General features: G+C 39.2%; 2 protein-coding genes across 2 annotated transcripts; one reads left to right on the top strand and one right to left on the bottom strand.

Annotated features, from left to right (window-relative positions):
* The first annotated feature begins 255 nt into the window (after positions 1–255).
* olfml3b (olfactomedin-like 3b) lies at positions 256–7,078 on the top strand. Its single transcript, XM_022197443.2, has 3 exons — positions 256–606; positions 1,551–1,836; positions 4,321–7,078. The coding sequence occupies exons 1-3, from the start codon at positions 508–510 to the stop codon at positions 5,103–5,105; spliced, it is 1,170 nt and encodes a 389-aa protein (XP_022053135.1). The 5' UTR covers positions 256–507; the 3' UTR covers positions 5,106–7,078.
* Positions 7,079–7,416: 338 nt separating this feature from the next.
* cdk2 (cyclin-dependent kinase 2) lies at positions 7,417–13,399 on the bottom strand. Its single transcript, XM_022197445.2, has 7 exons — positions 12,945–13,399; positions 10,610–10,687; positions 10,391–10,511; positions 10,117–10,287; positions 9,089–9,190; positions 8,777–8,980; positions 7,417–8,349 (listed from the first exon to the last, which is right to left on the bottom strand). The coding sequence occupies exons 1-7, from the start codon at positions 13,058–13,060 to the stop codon at positions 8,245–8,247; spliced, it is 897 nt and encodes a 298-aa protein (XP_022053137.1). The 5' UTR covers positions 13,061–13,399; the 3' UTR covers positions 7,417–8,244.
* Positions 13,400–17,734: the final 4,335 nt, after the last annotated feature.

Genomic DNA, 17,734 nt, shown 5'->3' with positions numbered 1-17,734 from the left:
GTTTTTTAATGAAAAAAGTAGAAATGCTAAGAGTCAATGCTGCAGAGACTTTGTTGCAGCTCATTTTTATTTCTGATTCACACCCACTGCTTGGTTCCCCTTCATACAGGAGTACAGTGCCTCACTGACTCCTGACTCACATTTTGCTTCCTGCCTCTTCCTGTGTAACTTGCGGGCCGGTGCCACATCAGTAACCTGTGTTTTAAAGGAAAGATGTGCCCAACTCTCTCCAAGCCAAACATAGATATCCCCCCATTGAAACATAATACAATGCTGTGACTTCTTGGTTTGTCAACCAGGTAAGTTTTTTAAGTAGAAATAAGCAGCAGTGTCTTGTCTCCTTCAGAGCCTGTGTGCTTCCATCTCCACCAGATGTTTCAGGCTCCTCCCAGACAGCTTTGTAAAACATTCCAGCCCACCTCTGGGAATCTGCTGGCTCCACCGACACTCTCACTGAACTCCAGTCACGATTTTACTGGAGTTATAAGGGACTGAGCTGACACAAAAATGAGGGGACTTGTTGTCTTGGTTACTTTGGCCTGCTTTGCCACAGCTCAGCACCAAGCACTGATTGACTACTTGGAGCGGAGGCTGCTTGCTATTGAGGTAAGACTCCCTTTACCTCCCTGTCGAGCCCTGTGCTCCAGAGTCCCTCTGAAAGGAAACTTCCAGGGACACGGCAAAGGCAATGGAATGCAGATGTGGGCAAATCCTGGGGGAAAATACTGGAAAATAAAGTCCTTTAAAATGTATAGGGACTGTCTGCTTCTTGTCTAGGTTCTGAGGTAAAAAAAAATGTAGCTTGGAATTTTAATTTATGCATGTATGATGCCAAAAAGGAACAGTTTTATCAAAATTATATCATTTATAAAATACATTTGTTTAGGTGACTTGTATTACACCGGCATCACAAATTATGTTCATCATTATGATATTTTACAGAAGAAAAACTCTTGCCAGTGTGACTGAATATCTTATTCTAAACTACTAGTAATAATTTGCTTTGAAGATCTTCCCATTCAGTTATTTTATTTTAATATTGTTGTTTAATTTGTACGAGATGCTAAAAAAATCTCTACTTTCTTAGGTCTACAGTGTCTCAAACACTGCTTGTCACACTAAACCTAACATACACATTCTTCAGTCTTACATTGTTCTGAAAGTTCATGTCCAATTTGCTGATGAGAGGGTATTTTTCTGTCCTCCACAGAGAGGTCAGAGGCCAGAGTCTGCTACAGAGCAGCACCAGAAGAGTGAATGATGGGATTCAGTGTTTTGCAAAAACCCACTCGAACAGGGTGGATACTTGCCACGTGTGGCCTAAACCTGGTTGTTTGTAGGATGAGTTTCCTTCTTATTATGGCCTTCTGTTGCAGTCTATTTACTGAGCCTGAAAGGAACATAAAATTATGGCCTTGTCTGCTTTCTAGAAATCCATGTATGGTCATTGTAGAAAGCATTATTCACACTGAAATACAGGGAAGATGGAGACACATCTGATCATTTCTTCATGTGTCCAGAAATAACTAATCAGCTTTTGTTAACAACAGGACAGGATCTCTCTGTGGCATGAACAGACCACCCGCTACGCCTCAGAGCTGCGGGAGCTGAAGCAACAAATGGTTTCCCAGCTGGAGACCTTGGACAAAGAAAAAGAAACACTGAGAATGAATCTGGACGGAGTGGGGACGAGGGTGGACCGGGTCGAGAGGGAGCTGGACTACCTGGAGACACACAACGGGGCTCAGCCATGTGTGGATGTGGACGACAAGCTGATCGAGCAGCAGGTGACTCTGGTGAAGGAGAAGCAGAAGGCCCAGTATCTAAAACTCTCAGGTGGGATATGACGTTCATTTATTAGAATAAACACTGCAGTTTTATGAGATGATCGTCAGTAAATGGCATTTTTTTGGTGTCTCCATGGAAAGACCAAAACCAACAACCCATTAGGACTTTTTTCTTTATGTCTTACTTTCTGTGGCTGTCAAAAGTCTACTGTCCACAAGCAGCTCAAAAATAACTATGTAGTTCTTTTTTAAAGTAATGTCTTCAAACTGCTGGACATTGTAGCTTTTAGCAAACATGTTTCAAACAGGAGGAAGTCGTGTATGTTGGAGACAGTTTTAATAGCAGATTGTGAGAATTTATGGCCACGGGACGGCACATGTGGGATTGATTTAAAGTAAACTGAAGAAAGATGTCACCCAGTGTAGCTTTGTGGCTCACTGATGTGGAGGTTTATTAACAACAGGGAAGAATGATTTAAGTCAGACTTCACAGACAACACTTGTTAGTGGGATAAAGTCATGTCAGTTGGATCTTTTATGGGATTAATGGACAAGAAGAAAATCTTCTGTTGGCACGTGAACAATAGAGCTTTTTAACAGTAGATATTTTTAGTTGTTACAATTGAGAAAGCACAATTGTATTACTGTTGACGGGAAGTCCTGCTTTGGTGCATGCTGCTGAGCAATCATAATTCCACCTGTGTTTTCCCTATTGAGACAGGTCAACAAGGTCCATCAGCACTAGAAACAATGTAGCTGAAGCTGAGAAAACCAAAGAACCGAAAGAGACCAATGAAAGGCAAATCCAGCAAAAATGTGGAGATCAACCATGTGCATTTCAGCATTGATTCTTTAAGTCTCTGAACTCTACTGGAGGGATGAACACCATCCTTCTAAAGGACATCCCCTCATTTAATGTTCTGGCAATAGTGGTGGAGAGCACTGTCTAACATGTTGGTCCACAGTCTTCCACAGGTGTTGAACTGGGGTGAGGTCTGGTGACTATAAAGGCCACAGCATATGATTCACAGTTTTTGTGCTACAAAAAAATTCTTTGACTGCTCATACCCTATGGATAGTTTCTGGAAGAGATCAGTCTAATCAGCATAGAAATGTCTCATCACAGGATGAAGGTGATCACTCGGCTTAACTTTGTATTGATTTGCAGTGACTGCTCTCTCTAAATGGACGACTAGGGCCGAACCAAGTCTTGCAAAATTTCCCCCAGAGCCCTCACTGTAAGGGTCAAGGGTTTTCTTCCTTTAATTTAGAACCTGTCTGTATATGTGTAGACCAACTGATGAGTGGTTGCATATAAAGTTGGAAAAACTCTCCTTTTAACTGTCCTCGTAGGTTTTCTAGTCTTGCTTTACCAACCCATTCTGTAGAACATAAAGGTCAGCTGCACAACACTATCATTTTGATGCTGGGACAAAATACTCTGGTGTGTTTGCATTTCTATAAACCAATCACAGTTGTGTGCGGCCAAGAGAAGGATGCGGCTTCGGTGTTCACTCAAAATAGCAACGGATGGAATTGTTTGCACTCAGGGAAAAAAGCACTGTCATTATAATGGATAGTTCACCAAAGAAACCTAGCCTTAGTGTACGATCCAAATCCTCAACAGAACCTGAAATTTTCGGTGTGGTATCCTGCTGTTTGAAGGATGTTGTATCCAATAAGAAAGAAAATGGTAACAATGGAGACAGTGGAAAGGAAGCTCAAAGACAACTCTAATGAGCAGCCAATGACAGGCTTATATCTGCATTCTACATCTGGTCAGTCAGACTATAAGTTTCATAAAAAATGGTTTTAAATTTCAGCGTGGAGATTCCAGTCCCCACCATATCGTCAGTAACTGACTGCTCCTAGCTCCTAGCTCAGAGCCAATCCAAAAATGAGCAAAGAGATGGGGTGTGAGCGGAGTTAAAGCAGTCAGTCTGTAAAGCAGTGCAGCCACACCCTTAATTAGACATTATATAAGGCCTTAATACAATTTAAATGGTCACAAACTACTAAATTAGCTATAAAGGCCAACATTGGTTTTCATACTCGGTTGAAAACTTGTTTGTTTCTATTGTAAAGTTGTGCATTTTAACATGAGGGTTTATAGGGATTCACTCACTTTCGGAGTCAGCCTCAGGTGGTCATTTGTGGAACTGCAGTTTTTGGCACTTCAGTGAAGTTGCTGCTTGGTTTGTCCAACATTGTGCCAAAGGCCATTAGGATTCACTGTGTGGGAACTGCACTGCATAAAATGTAGAAAAAAAATCCTGTGCCAGTCCATTTAACAGATGTTCAGATAGTTCTCTGGATCAGTAACAGCTTGGTGCCAGAGAAAAGATTTATCTATCGCCAAAGTCATTAAGGTTCATCTTCTGGGGACCAAGCATGTTTGTGCTAAATCTAATGTTAATTCAGTGAATTATTTCAGTTTGGACCACATATATTTTTAAATAGTATTTACATATAAACATAGTTATGATGTTGGAGAGGTGCCGTCATGTAAAGCCTGTCCCACTCTCACTTTCAGATTGCAGTGACATGATCTCCAGCATCAAAGCCATGAAGATCCTGAAGCGAGTTGGAGGGCAAAAGGGAATGTGGACCAAAGACACCAGCAGGGCATCTGGGAAGGTCTACATCTTTAACGGGACAGATGAGGACACCATCCACGTGTTTGCAACTATACAGGACTTCACCCGCTCACAGGGTATGTCTCTGTCCAACAACCTGAAGCTGCCATCTGCCTGGAAAGGAACAGGACATGTGGTGTACAAAAATAATGTCTATTATGTAAATCAAGGTGAAGAGATAATGGTGGTTAAATATGACACAAGGAACAACTCTGTGACGGACAGTGCAGTGTTTCCAGTGCAGGATCACGTCCCAGTGTACGGCCTCACCCCTGAGACAGTGATGGACCTGGCTGTGGATGAGGAAGGCCTTTGGGCAATTTACGCCACACGACAAAACGAGAGGCACATCTCTCTGGCTAAAATGGACACCAACTCACTGGACATTGAGCAGATGTGGGACACAAACTGTCCACGAGAGAACGCAGAGGCGGCTTTTGTCATCTGTGGCACTCTGTATGTGGCGTACAACACCAAGCAGCCTGGTCGCTCACGAGTACAGTGTGTGTTCGATGTCAATGGCATGGTGACCAACGAGGAAGCACCGCTGGTTTATTTTCCAAAACGCTACGGATCTCACTCCAGTTTGAAGTACAATCCACAGGAGCAGCTGCTCTACGCCTGGGATGACGGCTACCAGATCCTGTACAAGCTTATCATGAAAAAGAAACTAGAAATTTGAGCTAAACCAAACCAAGCCAGTATTTTTAAATGATTTTAGCTCCTTAACTACAAATACTTTCCTTGCTTCTGATTATTTGTAATGCCTGCTGTCGAATTTCCATCCAAGATGGTTCTTCAGGCTGAACAGACTGATGGAGAGTCCCAGATATATATTACATATATCACCCTCAAGCATATGCTAATTGGCCCATTAACAATAAATGACTCGCATGCATCGAGGTTTAAATGGTTGTGAAACTGCCAGCAGATCAGGGATGACTTTAGATGTTAAAGATGGTGAAACTTTCTGGGGAGAGATCTTAAGACTGACAGGTAGTGTTGTAGACGCCTGTTTCTGTTCAGGGATGGATGTTCCTGTTTAACGTAGATTTCTTAAACTGACAGTTTCACAACCACTGATACTTTGAGGCACGCCAGTCTTGGGCTGGTAGTTGGCCATGGGATTTCAGGTTGACAGTATACATCTGTGACTCCCCATCAGTCAGTTAGAAATAATTAATGATAATAATTTTCAGGTTTCTTTCGTACTCTGTGACAGTAAAGTGAATGGGTTTTATCTTGTGTTTTAAGAATCCCAAATTGAAATTTTTCACCATTTTTGGGCATATATGAGACCAAGCATCTAATTGATAACACAATGCCAATACAAATATTTGCTGGTAGCAGCCCTATTTGTAATTAACAAGCAAATCACGAAAAAAATACTGGCATGTTTTTTTTTCAGTCAACAACAAATGTTCAGAAGTGCTGGATTGTAAATAGGTGTCACATGAAGGTTATTTCTAATCAGACCAAGTTTTCTGTGTCTAGACTGGGATATATTTACTGTACTTATACTACCTGTGATCTCATGTGCTACTGTATCTAATCTAGGTTTCTACAGTTGGTCAAAGCACTTGTGCCCTATTCTTTATACGCACAAATGTTATACAAATATGCAACACTTATACATTTAAGTGAATATAAAGCAACTGGACCGCTCACATTTGTCCATTTTATGCATCAAATATCATTTTGCTGTCAGTCTTTATTTCTATTATCCTTTTTCCATTGTGCAAATCGACGACATATAAAACCATTATCAGAGTACAAACAACCCCAACGTTGTCACTGTAGGATGCATGTTTAGAGCTGCAATAAATGCAATCAGGATATAAACTGCTAGCTGGCTGGCACTATTATGTTTCTCTCTTTATGCATAATGTGTCGTTTCCCCACAAGTCAAGCACATATGCATTTTGTGGCTTTTCACTCATCAAAATAATCCCCCAAATAATTAACAGCAACACTCTATGAATTATGCCTCTTATATTTTTATTATTTATATCATAATATAACATTACTATTTCTCACGCTTTGTTTTAATTGTTCTAATTTCCCCACTATCCTCTATTTTTTGTTAAATAAATGGCCAACTACACCTGTTAAACACCAGCACTCTGTCTTTTTCTGTGCGCAGGATGTAGATATAAGCACATAATAAAGCCAGTATGTTGGATTTCAATATTTTAGACTGTGACTCACCCAGTGGTAGCAGCGTTGTAGGCAGAATTATACACGATTCTGTTTTTTCTGTACTAACTCTCTGTTGTTGCACTTCTTTGTATTTCAGCCCTTTTCCTTGATGGTGACCTGTCTGTATTTACTGACTGGCGTCTTTGGCGTGACCAATAAAAACTCATTTAGTTGGAAGTGTTTGTTGAACTGATATGTGAAGTGTGAAGCATAAAGTCGCTCAATCCTGGTTAGTTCTAGCTGAGTGGGGTTTGGTTGTGTGTTGAATATCTGAAAGCAGTGCCCTTTAAGACACTATTACAAGCTCCAAACATTCAAGACCTTTTTCTAAACTCTAATTTAAACCTTATCGTATCTTCTTCAGTATCTCCTTTTGCCTTTATCACCTGACTTATAGTTGCACAAATTTACAAAGCTGCATTTGTTCGCATGGATTAATAAATTATTTAACTGTTACTTCATTGTGTTTATTTGCTGGCACAGAAAGATAAAGGACTTCTTTTAATGAAATACGAAAACTTGGCAGGCTAAAAAAAAATCATGAGCTCCTAATGGGTCTGCCAGCTGTGCGAGTGGAGCTGTGTTCAGCTAGCAAAGATTAATGAAGTGTGACAATAATTTGATTTAACAATGTTAGACAGCCTTTGATTCTGACATTTGAGTCACACAAGTCTCCTTGAATAATTGGCATAATTGTTACACTGACCTCCAAACTTGCAGAGTAGACTCTGGTGAAGCCTAAAATATAAACTTAAGAGCACAATGATAACTTTATAATGCATGTGTACAACCAGTAACAGTTTTTTTTAAAACAAGTTTATTTTCTTAAACTGTGGATAAACAGCATCTATAAAACAGGTCATTAAATTTGGAAAAAATCTAGAGTAAGAAAGATGCAACAGCACATTCAATTCTGTAAAATCTGAATTACAACACGGACATTTGTACATCAGAACTTCAGCTTTGTGAGGAAACCTGAAAGTCAAATAAACATTTTGAAGCAAACAAAGGTGCAGTTATAAAATCACGTCAAGACACATTGGGCCAAAATGTTAGAGGATCAAAACAGAAGAACACCGCTGTAATCTCATGTTTTTATAGCACCAATAGTTCTACATCAGCTCACGATGTATTGAGAGCTGTTGCCCCATTAAGCTGCTGCTCAGTCTTACAAAGCATGCCATTGTTATTTGCACTACCCCACAAACTTGTTCAATTATATATAAATCTAAACAAAGGACTACTTCAATTTGGATTCTAAAACCATTTGAAGTTGGAAATTCAATGGCACATAACTAGAATTGGTGTACCCCACTGGCGCTAAGTAAAGCCCATTGTGAATCACAAGTAACATTTACATCAAACATGGCAGTGGCACATAAATATGCAAAATCACATTGATGATTATTGAAAATTACAGTCAAACACCCAGAACAGTTACCACAACAAGACTCTCTGGACACTGATCTCCTCAAGGGCTGGTTTTAGGTGCTGAAGAACACATCGTATCCTGTAGTGGCCACGTTTTCTGTCCATTCCAGTCACAGACATGAAGCAAGGCGAGACAGTCCTTATTGCTTAGACATTGTTGCTGATAAAACAGACTGAGATTTTTGCATAACTCAGAGTCTGAGATGAGGAAGTGGCATGGTGACGTCACGGAAGAATCGATGTACAAGGGCGTTTTTGGCAGACAACCTTTTGTTTGGATCGTAATTCAGCATCTCCTGCAAGATAAACGGACAAAGGCAGTCAGTCAACATATCCATGAAGACATTGTGTACTGCTTCAGTGGAAAAGACGGTTCATACTCAATGTCGCTGGCGGAAAATCTGCAATTTCCACATCTTCATCAACACAGACACTGCCAGAAAATCATGGAAAATGTTTTCCAGATCATATTCTTTCCAGTGAGCACAGAAGTTAGTGTGAAAAAAAGAGGGAGTGTCAACACTCGCAATGAAATCCATCAAAGACTTCTTGGACGTGAAACCTAGCACTTCTTCCTTGTTCCAATTCTTTTGGCCAAACTTCAGTGAAATCTGCTCACTAGCTGGTGAAATATGCCGCCATCTAACCACATACACAAACATACCAGCCTCTCTGACAGCGTTTATTCATGAATAAATCTTAATAAATCTCAAATGTTCTCACTCCGAGCAGCTCTCTTCCATCCTCGTCAAGAAGAGGCACCACTTTGGATAATTCCTGCCGAGCCCACTTGGGGAAGGATGGCTTGTAGTCAGGCATCGATGTGACTCCGGGCCAGACGGTCTCATCAGGTGTTCCCAGGGTGCGGAAGATTCGGAATAACTGATCTATCTCAGAGTCACCGGGGAATAAAGCCCTTCTGGTAATCTGTGGTCAGACCAGCACAGAGATGTTGGTTAGATGTCGATACATTGTGCAGGACACACAGGATTTCTTAGTTCATGTTCTCGTGGAAGACAAAACTAAGTGTATTACCATTTCAGCAAAGATGCACCCCAGACTCCAGACGTCGACAGCTGTGGAGTAGTATTTGCAGCCCAGGAGAATTTCCGGTGCTCTGTACCAAAGCGTTACCACCTGATAAACACCACAGGAGCAAGTTTGTGATGAGGAAAACACAATTTCTCCTAAAGAGTAGAAAACGAGGCTTAAAACAGGGAAAACCTGTGTCTGAAATGTATTTAGAGCTTAGAAGAAAGAATGGAGTGAAGGAGCATTTATTAAAGGAAAATAACAAATGAAAATGAACACAAACCACAACAGATAAAGTGAACAAACCATAACAAATAACAGATGGTGCACGGTCTACTTCCTGATTCAGTTAGAATTGTACATGTAATCCTTGACCTGATCTCTTGGCCTAAGTTAAACAGATGATGGTTGTGGAGCATATCGGGACATGTTTTAGACAGACAAGAAGACCAAATCTAATTGTTTCTAAATGTGAATCCCAGCATTAACTTGGAGGTTGGAAATAGACATGAACTGCATAATTCATTTCGGGTTTTCTCAGTTAGAAATAATAACCATATCCAAGTTCAAGCATGACTTTCAAAGCCATTAAGAATATCCAATACCTGTTTTTCTTTAAAATTTTTCAACAATTGTTTCTTCGTGGATCCTTAAATGGTATATGAAACATAACAGTCTACTGTTCTAAAACTAATTTAAATTTAGTCCACTAAATCCTGATGAAAAAAAAAAAGGAATTTAAAAGTAGCTTTATCATGTGCAGGGATTCTTATGGCTGTATACATGAATTTATAGCCATATTCTTGCAACTCAAGTATTATATTAGATATTTATAAATGTAAATGCCCCTGAGCTTGAATTTTAAAAAGAAACAACAAATGAAAAACCCTCTGAAATAGCTTTAGAATGCACCGCCTCAAGAAATCTTTTAAGAGATGTTTCCTACATGTTGCACCAAACAACTCAATTCACTCAGTGGAAACAAAGTCCCCTAAAGTATATAAGCCTTGTTTATTTAAGGAGCTTCTTACCTCATGTGTATATGTGCGGACAGGAACTCCGAAGGCCCTTGCAAGGCCAAAGTCAGCCAGCTTGATCTCCCCCTGAGCGTTGATGAGGAGGTTCTGGGGCTTCAGGTCTCGATGAAGAACTCTGTGAGAGTGGCAGAAGGACAGGCCTTGCAGCAACTGGAAAAGATAACTCTACAAACACAAAAACACAGCCGAGTTAAAGCAGGCATTCCGAGTACATGTATGTACCTTAACTTCTGTAAAATATCAAGACAAAATCTGAAGTGGTAATTACTTTAACCAGAGGCACCGGGATGCCGGTGACAGAGGAGGAGTCCATGAACTTCTTTAGATCCTGATGGAGGAACTCAAAAACAAGGTAGAGTTTGCTGTCCGTATGGATGACGTCGCGCAGTCTGAAACATGTTAAGGTTAGCTCAAAAACTGACACACAAAAGTGACAGGAGAATCTTGTGAGCAGGAATTAGATATGATTGCAACATTAGACACTTACTTGACAATATTGGGATGACTGAGTTCTTTGAGGAGTGAAATCTCTCGGATGGCTGTGCTTGGTACGCCCTCAGTTTCTCTGAATGGAACACAGAAAAATAAATGTAATTTGACCTTGTATGTTCCTTAAACCAGCTTGACTTCAACAACTACTAAATAAATGTAATGTTTTCTCTCAATTAACATTTAACTATGCTGTTGGTATCTTTACAGTTTGGCAGCCAAGGAGTCAAAAATAAGATGTCCTGCTCTCTATGGTCACTTACACTACCATACCTACTATAAATACATCCCTGCCACATTACTGGCAGTGCTGCTAAAAAAATATCATCCAACACACTGGTGAAGCAGACCAGTGATTTTGCTTCTTGTGGTCAGAAAACACTGGACAGAGCGACTCACTGATGCCACCTGCTGAAGCCCAGGTAACGTCTGTTCACTGGCACAACTGATTATTACAACTGAATAACCTTTTCAGAAGCAGGCCTACATAAAGTTTGCAGGATTTTTGCGGAATGCATCCAATTATCAGATCTGCGTTTAAATATGCGCATAAAGTGGTTTCTTGTCTTTTTTTAGCTTGAGACTACTAATCACAAGTTATTATCCTATAGAAGACATGAGTTGGAAGAAGGTCAACCAAAAAGTGTTTTTTTCCCACTGGTGTGTCATGGCAAGCGACCACTCAAAAGTTAAATGTACACACACAAAAAACTACATAATTAAATTTGAGTGTAATGGATTTTTCTTTATAATCTCCTAAATCATATTGAGTTAGGAATATCTGCCATTGTTTTTCTGTTCACCTATATTGTACAAATGGTGTTCAGTCTAAAGTCTAATTGGAGTCTGTAAATGTTTTATAAAACACTAGATATCAAATACAAGTGTTTTGATCCATAGATATATATGATAATTCCACTTTTTTGGCCCTATGTCACTGAGGTCATCATGACAGAAAACTTAACCTGGTTTTTCAGCTACCACACCCAGTCTTCTGTTCACAGTAACTTCTGCTTCACTGTTGGCAATTTCAAACCAAAGTTAAAGCCTTACCCTTCTCCCATTGATTTTAGTTTTCCTGTGGCTGCCCAACTTATGCCCACTTTCAGTTTCTTTTTTTATTGGATGCCAGATTTTACTGTTACTCTTTAAAGATAAGATAAAACTTTATTGGTCCCTCACCGGGGAAATTTACTACATACAGATAAGATGCATAAGAAGCTGAACAAGAACTACAAAGTGTACAACCTTGATTATCCTGTTCATATACAGTAGTTGTCTTCACATATACATTCTCATTTTTTTTTTGTGATTCTTGCCTCTCTTGTCATGCATTTATTTACACAATTGCATGTGAACTGTGTTGTGTTTTCTCTATCCTGTAGTTTGTGTTTTGTCCTTTCTCTCCCTCAATATCTCTGCAGGTATTTCTGTCTCTGTGTTTATATTCTCTCTTTACCTCACCCTAACCAGTCGAGACAGACGTCTGCTTCCCTGAGCCTGGTTCTGCTGTTTAAAGATCTGTGGATTGTTGGGTGTGAATGTATAATTTTGGAGAGGCTTAGCTTTAATTTCTTAAGCAGTCAGGTGATTTGTTATAATATATAATAATGTAGGGATGTATTTAAGTTAGTCAGACAAATTAGATAAATTTGTATTAGATATAATATTGCAAGGTCTAAACATTAACACATACAATTTTGAAGTTATCTTATCTTACACACGATTAAATAGTCAATATTTCTTTGTCATTTCTCTGTGCACCTGTACACACACACACACAAAAAGCATAATATTGTTCCTTCCAGCCCAAATCAGTCCTCCAGAATATGCAACAATCAAGAGTAGGTTAAAAAAAAGTAATAAAAACATAATACACAGAGATCTAGAAAACAACATAAAAACATGCCAGGTTTGTTTGTTTAATTTGTAATAATATAGAATATAAAAAATGCATTTTAAATATTGAAACTGGTATTTTATATATATATATATATATATATATATATATATATATATATATATAATGTAGGTTCCTAACTGAAATGTTGAAATTAACCAGGATAATTTGTATAACATATAATTGTGTTAGTTCTTTAGCTTAATATTTAAACTACTCTACTGGAAAGCAACTTCACTTAGCGGTCATTGTTTAAAATGTTTTCTATAAATCACAGTGACTTTACTTGACTAATTGACAAGAAACATGTTATAAGTTTTTTGCTTTTTTATTCGGTTTAGATGAAATCTGTCGCTCAGTCAAAGTTGCTGTTAGCATCGTTAGCTTTGGCTCGGCCTCCCCGATGTGAACCAGCACTGTGACGTGAACTTACGCGTCCAGCCGGATTTTCTTCAGAGCAACAGTTTCTCCGGTCATTTTGTTCTTGGCTTTGTACACCACTCCGTACGTCCCCTCTCCTATCTTCTCCACTTTCTGAAACGCCTCCATGTTGCGTCGGACAGATGTTGCGGGTGTTCAGCCGGCTAGTGGGGCTCCTCTCTTTGTGTCGGAGCTAACAACTGCTCGGTGGCTACACAGACGTTAAGGAGCAGCGCGGGGACCGACATACGACTAACGGCTCCTCCGGGTAACTTCATGCGGGCCGAGCAGTCGCAGCTGAAGGACGGAGCTCCGGTGGGCTTCACCAGTTCAGAGCAAAGCGGCAACAAACCGGAGACATTTATTAACACCGGTAGTAACGATATCCGTAAATGTGTGGATTAGCGTGGCAGATGCTCCTCTGTGGAAAACACTGAACCAACACAACAGCGTTTCCCGCGTTATGCTGGAAGCGCTCGTTTTGTTATTCGAGACACACCGATTATTGAAGGTGGGCGGTGCTTTAGAGTTTTTGCAACTGCTCCTCCAGCAGAGTTGTCCTTGGAAACTGTTATTTATGATTCTGGCGATGCCTAGTCACTAAGCTGTTTTCTAAATCTGCTATTAATCCAGTTTGAATTCGTTGTTTTAGTGTAAGAGTGCAAGTCGGCAGGTGGAGTCATTTAATATGGGATAAGAAAGAGACCGCCAACAAACAAACCCAATAGGTCACATGGTTAGGAGGCGATGACGTTTTACGTAATCGACGTCGGACAGAGAAGGATTTATGGTTGTGTAATGTTTTTAGATATTGTTTAATAATTAATGTAAAATGAATGAAATGAGATCATAAAGCCAAGCAATAACACTGGTATTTACACGTATTATTACATAAAATTGTAATTCGGTGATTTAGTACTTTTCTTTGAGGAATTAGAACAACATATAAACTAAACTAATTTAAAGTATAAAACTTACTAGACTAAATTAATATTAAAGTTAAAAACCCTGACTTATGCTGGATAAAAAATTCCTGACTAACTTCGAAGTTGACACGATGAATCTACAATATTATATAATCAAACAAAATACCGGACTAATTTAAAAACGTGTTAAGTAATTTTGAAACACCAATCTAACTTCTCTACTGGAAAGCACGTTGGCTAACAAGCTGTTTAAAAAAACCCCCGATATATTTCATTTATGTTTATTAATGAAAAAAAGCATTTTTTAATCTTTAATCTTTTTGTTTTATCTTAATTGTTCTTACTTTTCCCTTTGATAGACGACTTCTGCATTGTCTGTCCAGGCACAATGTAAAGTCTTGTTTTTAAAGCTGCGGTATAAATAAAATAACTATTGTTGTTGTTATTACAGAGTTTTAGATGAGCTGATGTGCTCGAGCTGCAGTGAGTGTAGGTGAGTGACGTCAATAATTTGCACACAAAACACAGGATTTTATCATTTTAAATTGAAAGAGGATAAAAGCACTGGAGTTAGGGTTATACATATTCATTCAGTCATTTAAATGAAAAGAGAATTTATAGCTAATCTGAAAAAGTTTCACTAAAGGTTTACATCCATCTAATTTCACACTCTAAGGAGAGCACATGTCAAAGGCATGTTTAATAAAAGACAAGTTCACTGACAACATTATAAATATGGGCTAAAACTGTACAGAGCAATGCAATATAGAAAAAATAGCAAACAATGAACCAGCTGAGACAAAACATGACACTGGAATTGCGCAACGTTTTATATAGCCTATCATGTCAAAAATGGAATCATTCATCTTCAAAAATGATTAATTTGGTCGTATCATCAGCAGACACTTTGAACCCAGTAAACTTATTCAAAGCTTAACCAGAGCTCTAAAATGCACAAAGACTGACACCTTTATTACAGATTTAGAAGTTCTGCAAAAAACAAACAAACAAACAAAAGCAAAACGTAGTGTGGTAAATGTAAATTCAGTGCAGTAAGTGGACTGTCCATGTTTTCACTATGTATTGCAAAGAATAAAAGTGAATTAAAGCTACAAGCAGCGTTGGACGGGTCCTCCCATTCCCATTCATCCATTAAATAGCCTCCATTTACCAGTCACTTTATTCTTTTTGCTTGCACTCATTCTGGTTGCACTATTCTGCCCTCTGAAAAATGATGACAACCATTTTCGCTTGCTCTTTTACTATTATATATTGTTGTTACATTTTAAATTTTAATTTCAAAAATTATTTTATGAAGGTATTTATTATTTAATTACATTAAAATTTTACCTGTAATGATTTTAAGAGCCAGCAGGTATCAGTGTGGAGCGACACAGCGCGGGCACAGCCTCAGCACAGTCTAGGGGGCGGGCCGCAGCGCTTCGTGACGTCTCATCTGCCCATCAGTGATTGACAGGTACAGATACCTGATGAGGACAGTAAGGATCTGTTCTGATGAGCGATTCTTTATATCATAATCATGTTTCTTTTGTTGTACCAGTGGACCCATGATTAATTTTTTTTCCCACAAATTTGATCTTGATTCCCAACGTTTGGCCATGGATTGTATTTGTATATATTTATATACAATCCATACATAGTTTTTATGGTTGGTGGGACATTCAAATAGAAAAAATAGACCTTTTTTGATCAAATTTGCACCATCATTTAACTGGTTTGTATTCTTCTATCAAAGCAGGGCTGTATTACTGAAGACCACATGTACATATCAATGAGCCTACAAAATGTCAGGACTCTAGCTGCATTATTTCTCAAGTTATGGCACTTCAAACATTGATCCACAGATTGACACAAAAAAACACAAAAATGTAAATGACCCCACCTTCTTTAAGAATTTATTTTTTTTGCTCAAGAACTAATGTCAGCCATGACCCCAGATTTTACATGTTTTACTTAATAACATACAAATGCACAGAAAAAATAAACAGACAAATATGAGATGGTCAGGTGTGAACTGTTTTAAAAATTGTTGTATTTAGGTGGAATGACCCATTAATCAACCGGAATAAGTCCTGATATAGTGTATGTTGGCTCACAGGGAGACTTGAATAGGATGAATAGGATGTTTTCTACTACAGGAACTTGTGGGCTGTTTTAGGGAAGCTTTTGCATGTGGTCTGACCACAAACAAAGGACGAACTGCAGCTGTACAAGCTCATTTAAGGTCAATTTAAAGGGAGACAAAAGCACCAACTCCAAGGTGGGAATTCTGAAAAGCCTCCAAAAGCTGCTCTGCAGGTTTCAACATCAACCTCTTGTCCAGTGGCAGTATTCTCTCCTATGTTGTCATCATAGACTGTATATATAGTGGACGTAGCATCTGGCTCCAGAATTGAAGCAAACCCGGAAGTGTCAAAAACTTGCAATATCACGCCGTCCACTAGGGTTGGCTCCAAGAAGCTTTTTCTCCATAGACCCCAATTCATTTTTGGAGAAAATAAAATTTGATAGACTGATGTTCTACAGCTCAGGATTTTTTTCCCGTTAGTTTTCATGGTCAAAATGAGAGATCAGGTGGCCGATCTTAAAATAAATCAATACTGAATTTTAAATAAATCGTTAAAGTTGGCGGAGCTAGGGGGCGTGGCTATACTTGATAGACAGCAACAGAAGCCTCACCGGAGAGCAACTAGGGGCAGGATAAGAGCGTCCTCAGCCAATCCTGCCCCTAGTTGCTCTCCGGTCCAGTCTGTTTGATGACGCTTTTTACGTCACTGGCTCCAAAAAATCCAAAACGGCGACCAGGAAGTAGCAAAATCCGGGCTTCATTTTCTCGGCGTTGAAACCAACGGGTGACATCACGGTTAGTTTACGCCTGGTTGTCATCTTCAACATAAAATTAGCCATATAGGCCAAGAAAACAAACGTCCACTCTCTCCTACATGCTCATAGAACTGGAGTGATGTCCAATAACTTCTATTTGTTATTATTTTTGTGTACTCTGGTAGAAACTGTCTCAATGGAAATGGAAAAACTGAAAAGGAACATTTCAGTGCGGTTCCTGTAAACGTTTCCACCACCGCACATGCTGCTCTGAGCTCCTACAGTGGGAAAACCACCTATTGTCTGCTTTGAAAAATGCCTATATTGATCAGATCATCTATAAGTCATCAGGTGTCCTGTGTTGCATGAAGAAACAGCTTCTGTTGGTTCCACCAGACATAGGAAGCATTCATACCCATACTGCACATGATCAAAGCCCAGAGGCTCGGCCCATCTTCACCCAGCGGTTTTTATGTGAGGTGACGTCTCTGAGCACCACAAAGCAGTTTGTTCTGCTTTCATACTGTGCATATAAAAGCACACTCTAAGGTTTTTCCATAGCTGTGTGCCAGTGTGTGTTGGTTACTCCAGGCATCCTTTAATATATGATTATTCAAAAGAAAGCATTTGAACGCCCTTCCATCCTTTACCAATATCTATATAAGGTTACAGTTTTTCTCGTATCTCCTGACTTCCAGTGTGAATCTTAGTGTTGGATGCATAAAATGGAGAATAATTCATGTGGACATGACTAATTAGGAAGCAAGAGATCTGCCACATCCTAAATAATTACTCTGATGTTAATGTGATATGGTTTAGGTGCATAAAAACTTCAGTTATTCACCCTTAAACTATTAATCAGTCTTGACACAGGTGCTAAACACCACAGATTAGACTGTTTGATGGTTCTTCTAAAATACATTAGACTCTAGCACTGATTATCTCCCCCTGGAGGTCATGTATGACCGGAAGTTTTTCTTTGTTTTTGTAGAAGCCTATGTTCTGTGAGCTGTTTTCCCTGGTTTTAGGTTTC

This window comes from Acanthochromis polyacanthus, chromosome 5 (genome assembly GCF_021347895.1).
Source record: "Acanthochromis polyacanthus isolate Apoly-LR-REF ecotype Palm Island chromosome 5, KAUST_Apoly_ChrSc, whole genome shotgun sequence".
NCBI lineage: Eukaryota > Metazoa > Chordata > Actinopteri > Pomacentridae > Acanthochromis > Acanthochromis polyacanthus.
This window is presented reverse-complemented; position numbering and strand designations above follow the sequence as displayed.

Excerpts from the sequence above, each read along its gene's own strand:
- olfml3b (XM_022197443.2), top strand. The coding sequence starts at position 508 with ATGAGGGGACTTGTTGTCTTGGTTACTTTGGCCTGCTTTGCCACAGCT. Across the intron at positions 607-1,550 it reads GGAGGCTGCTTGCTATTGAG|GACAGGATCTCTCTGTGGCA; the intron begins GTAAGACTCCCT and ends TGTTAACAACAG. Across the intron at positions 1,837-4,320 it reads CCAGTATCTAAAACTCTCAG|ATTGCAGTGACATGATCTCC; the intron begins GTGGGATATGAC and ends TCTCACTTTCAG.
- cdk2 (XM_022197445.2), bottom strand. The coding sequence starts at position 13,060 with ATGGAGGCGTTTCAGAAAGTGGAGAAGATAGGAGAGGGGACGTACGGA. Across the intron at positions 10,512-10,609 it reads AGTCATCCCAATATTGTCAA|ACTGCGCGACGTCATCCATA; the intron begins GTAAGTGTCTAA and ends AACATGTTTCAG. Across the intron at positions 10,288-10,390 it reads TCCCGGTGCCTCTGGTTAAA|AGTTATCTTTTCCAGTTGCT; the intron begins GTAATTACCACT and ends TTGTGTTTGTAG.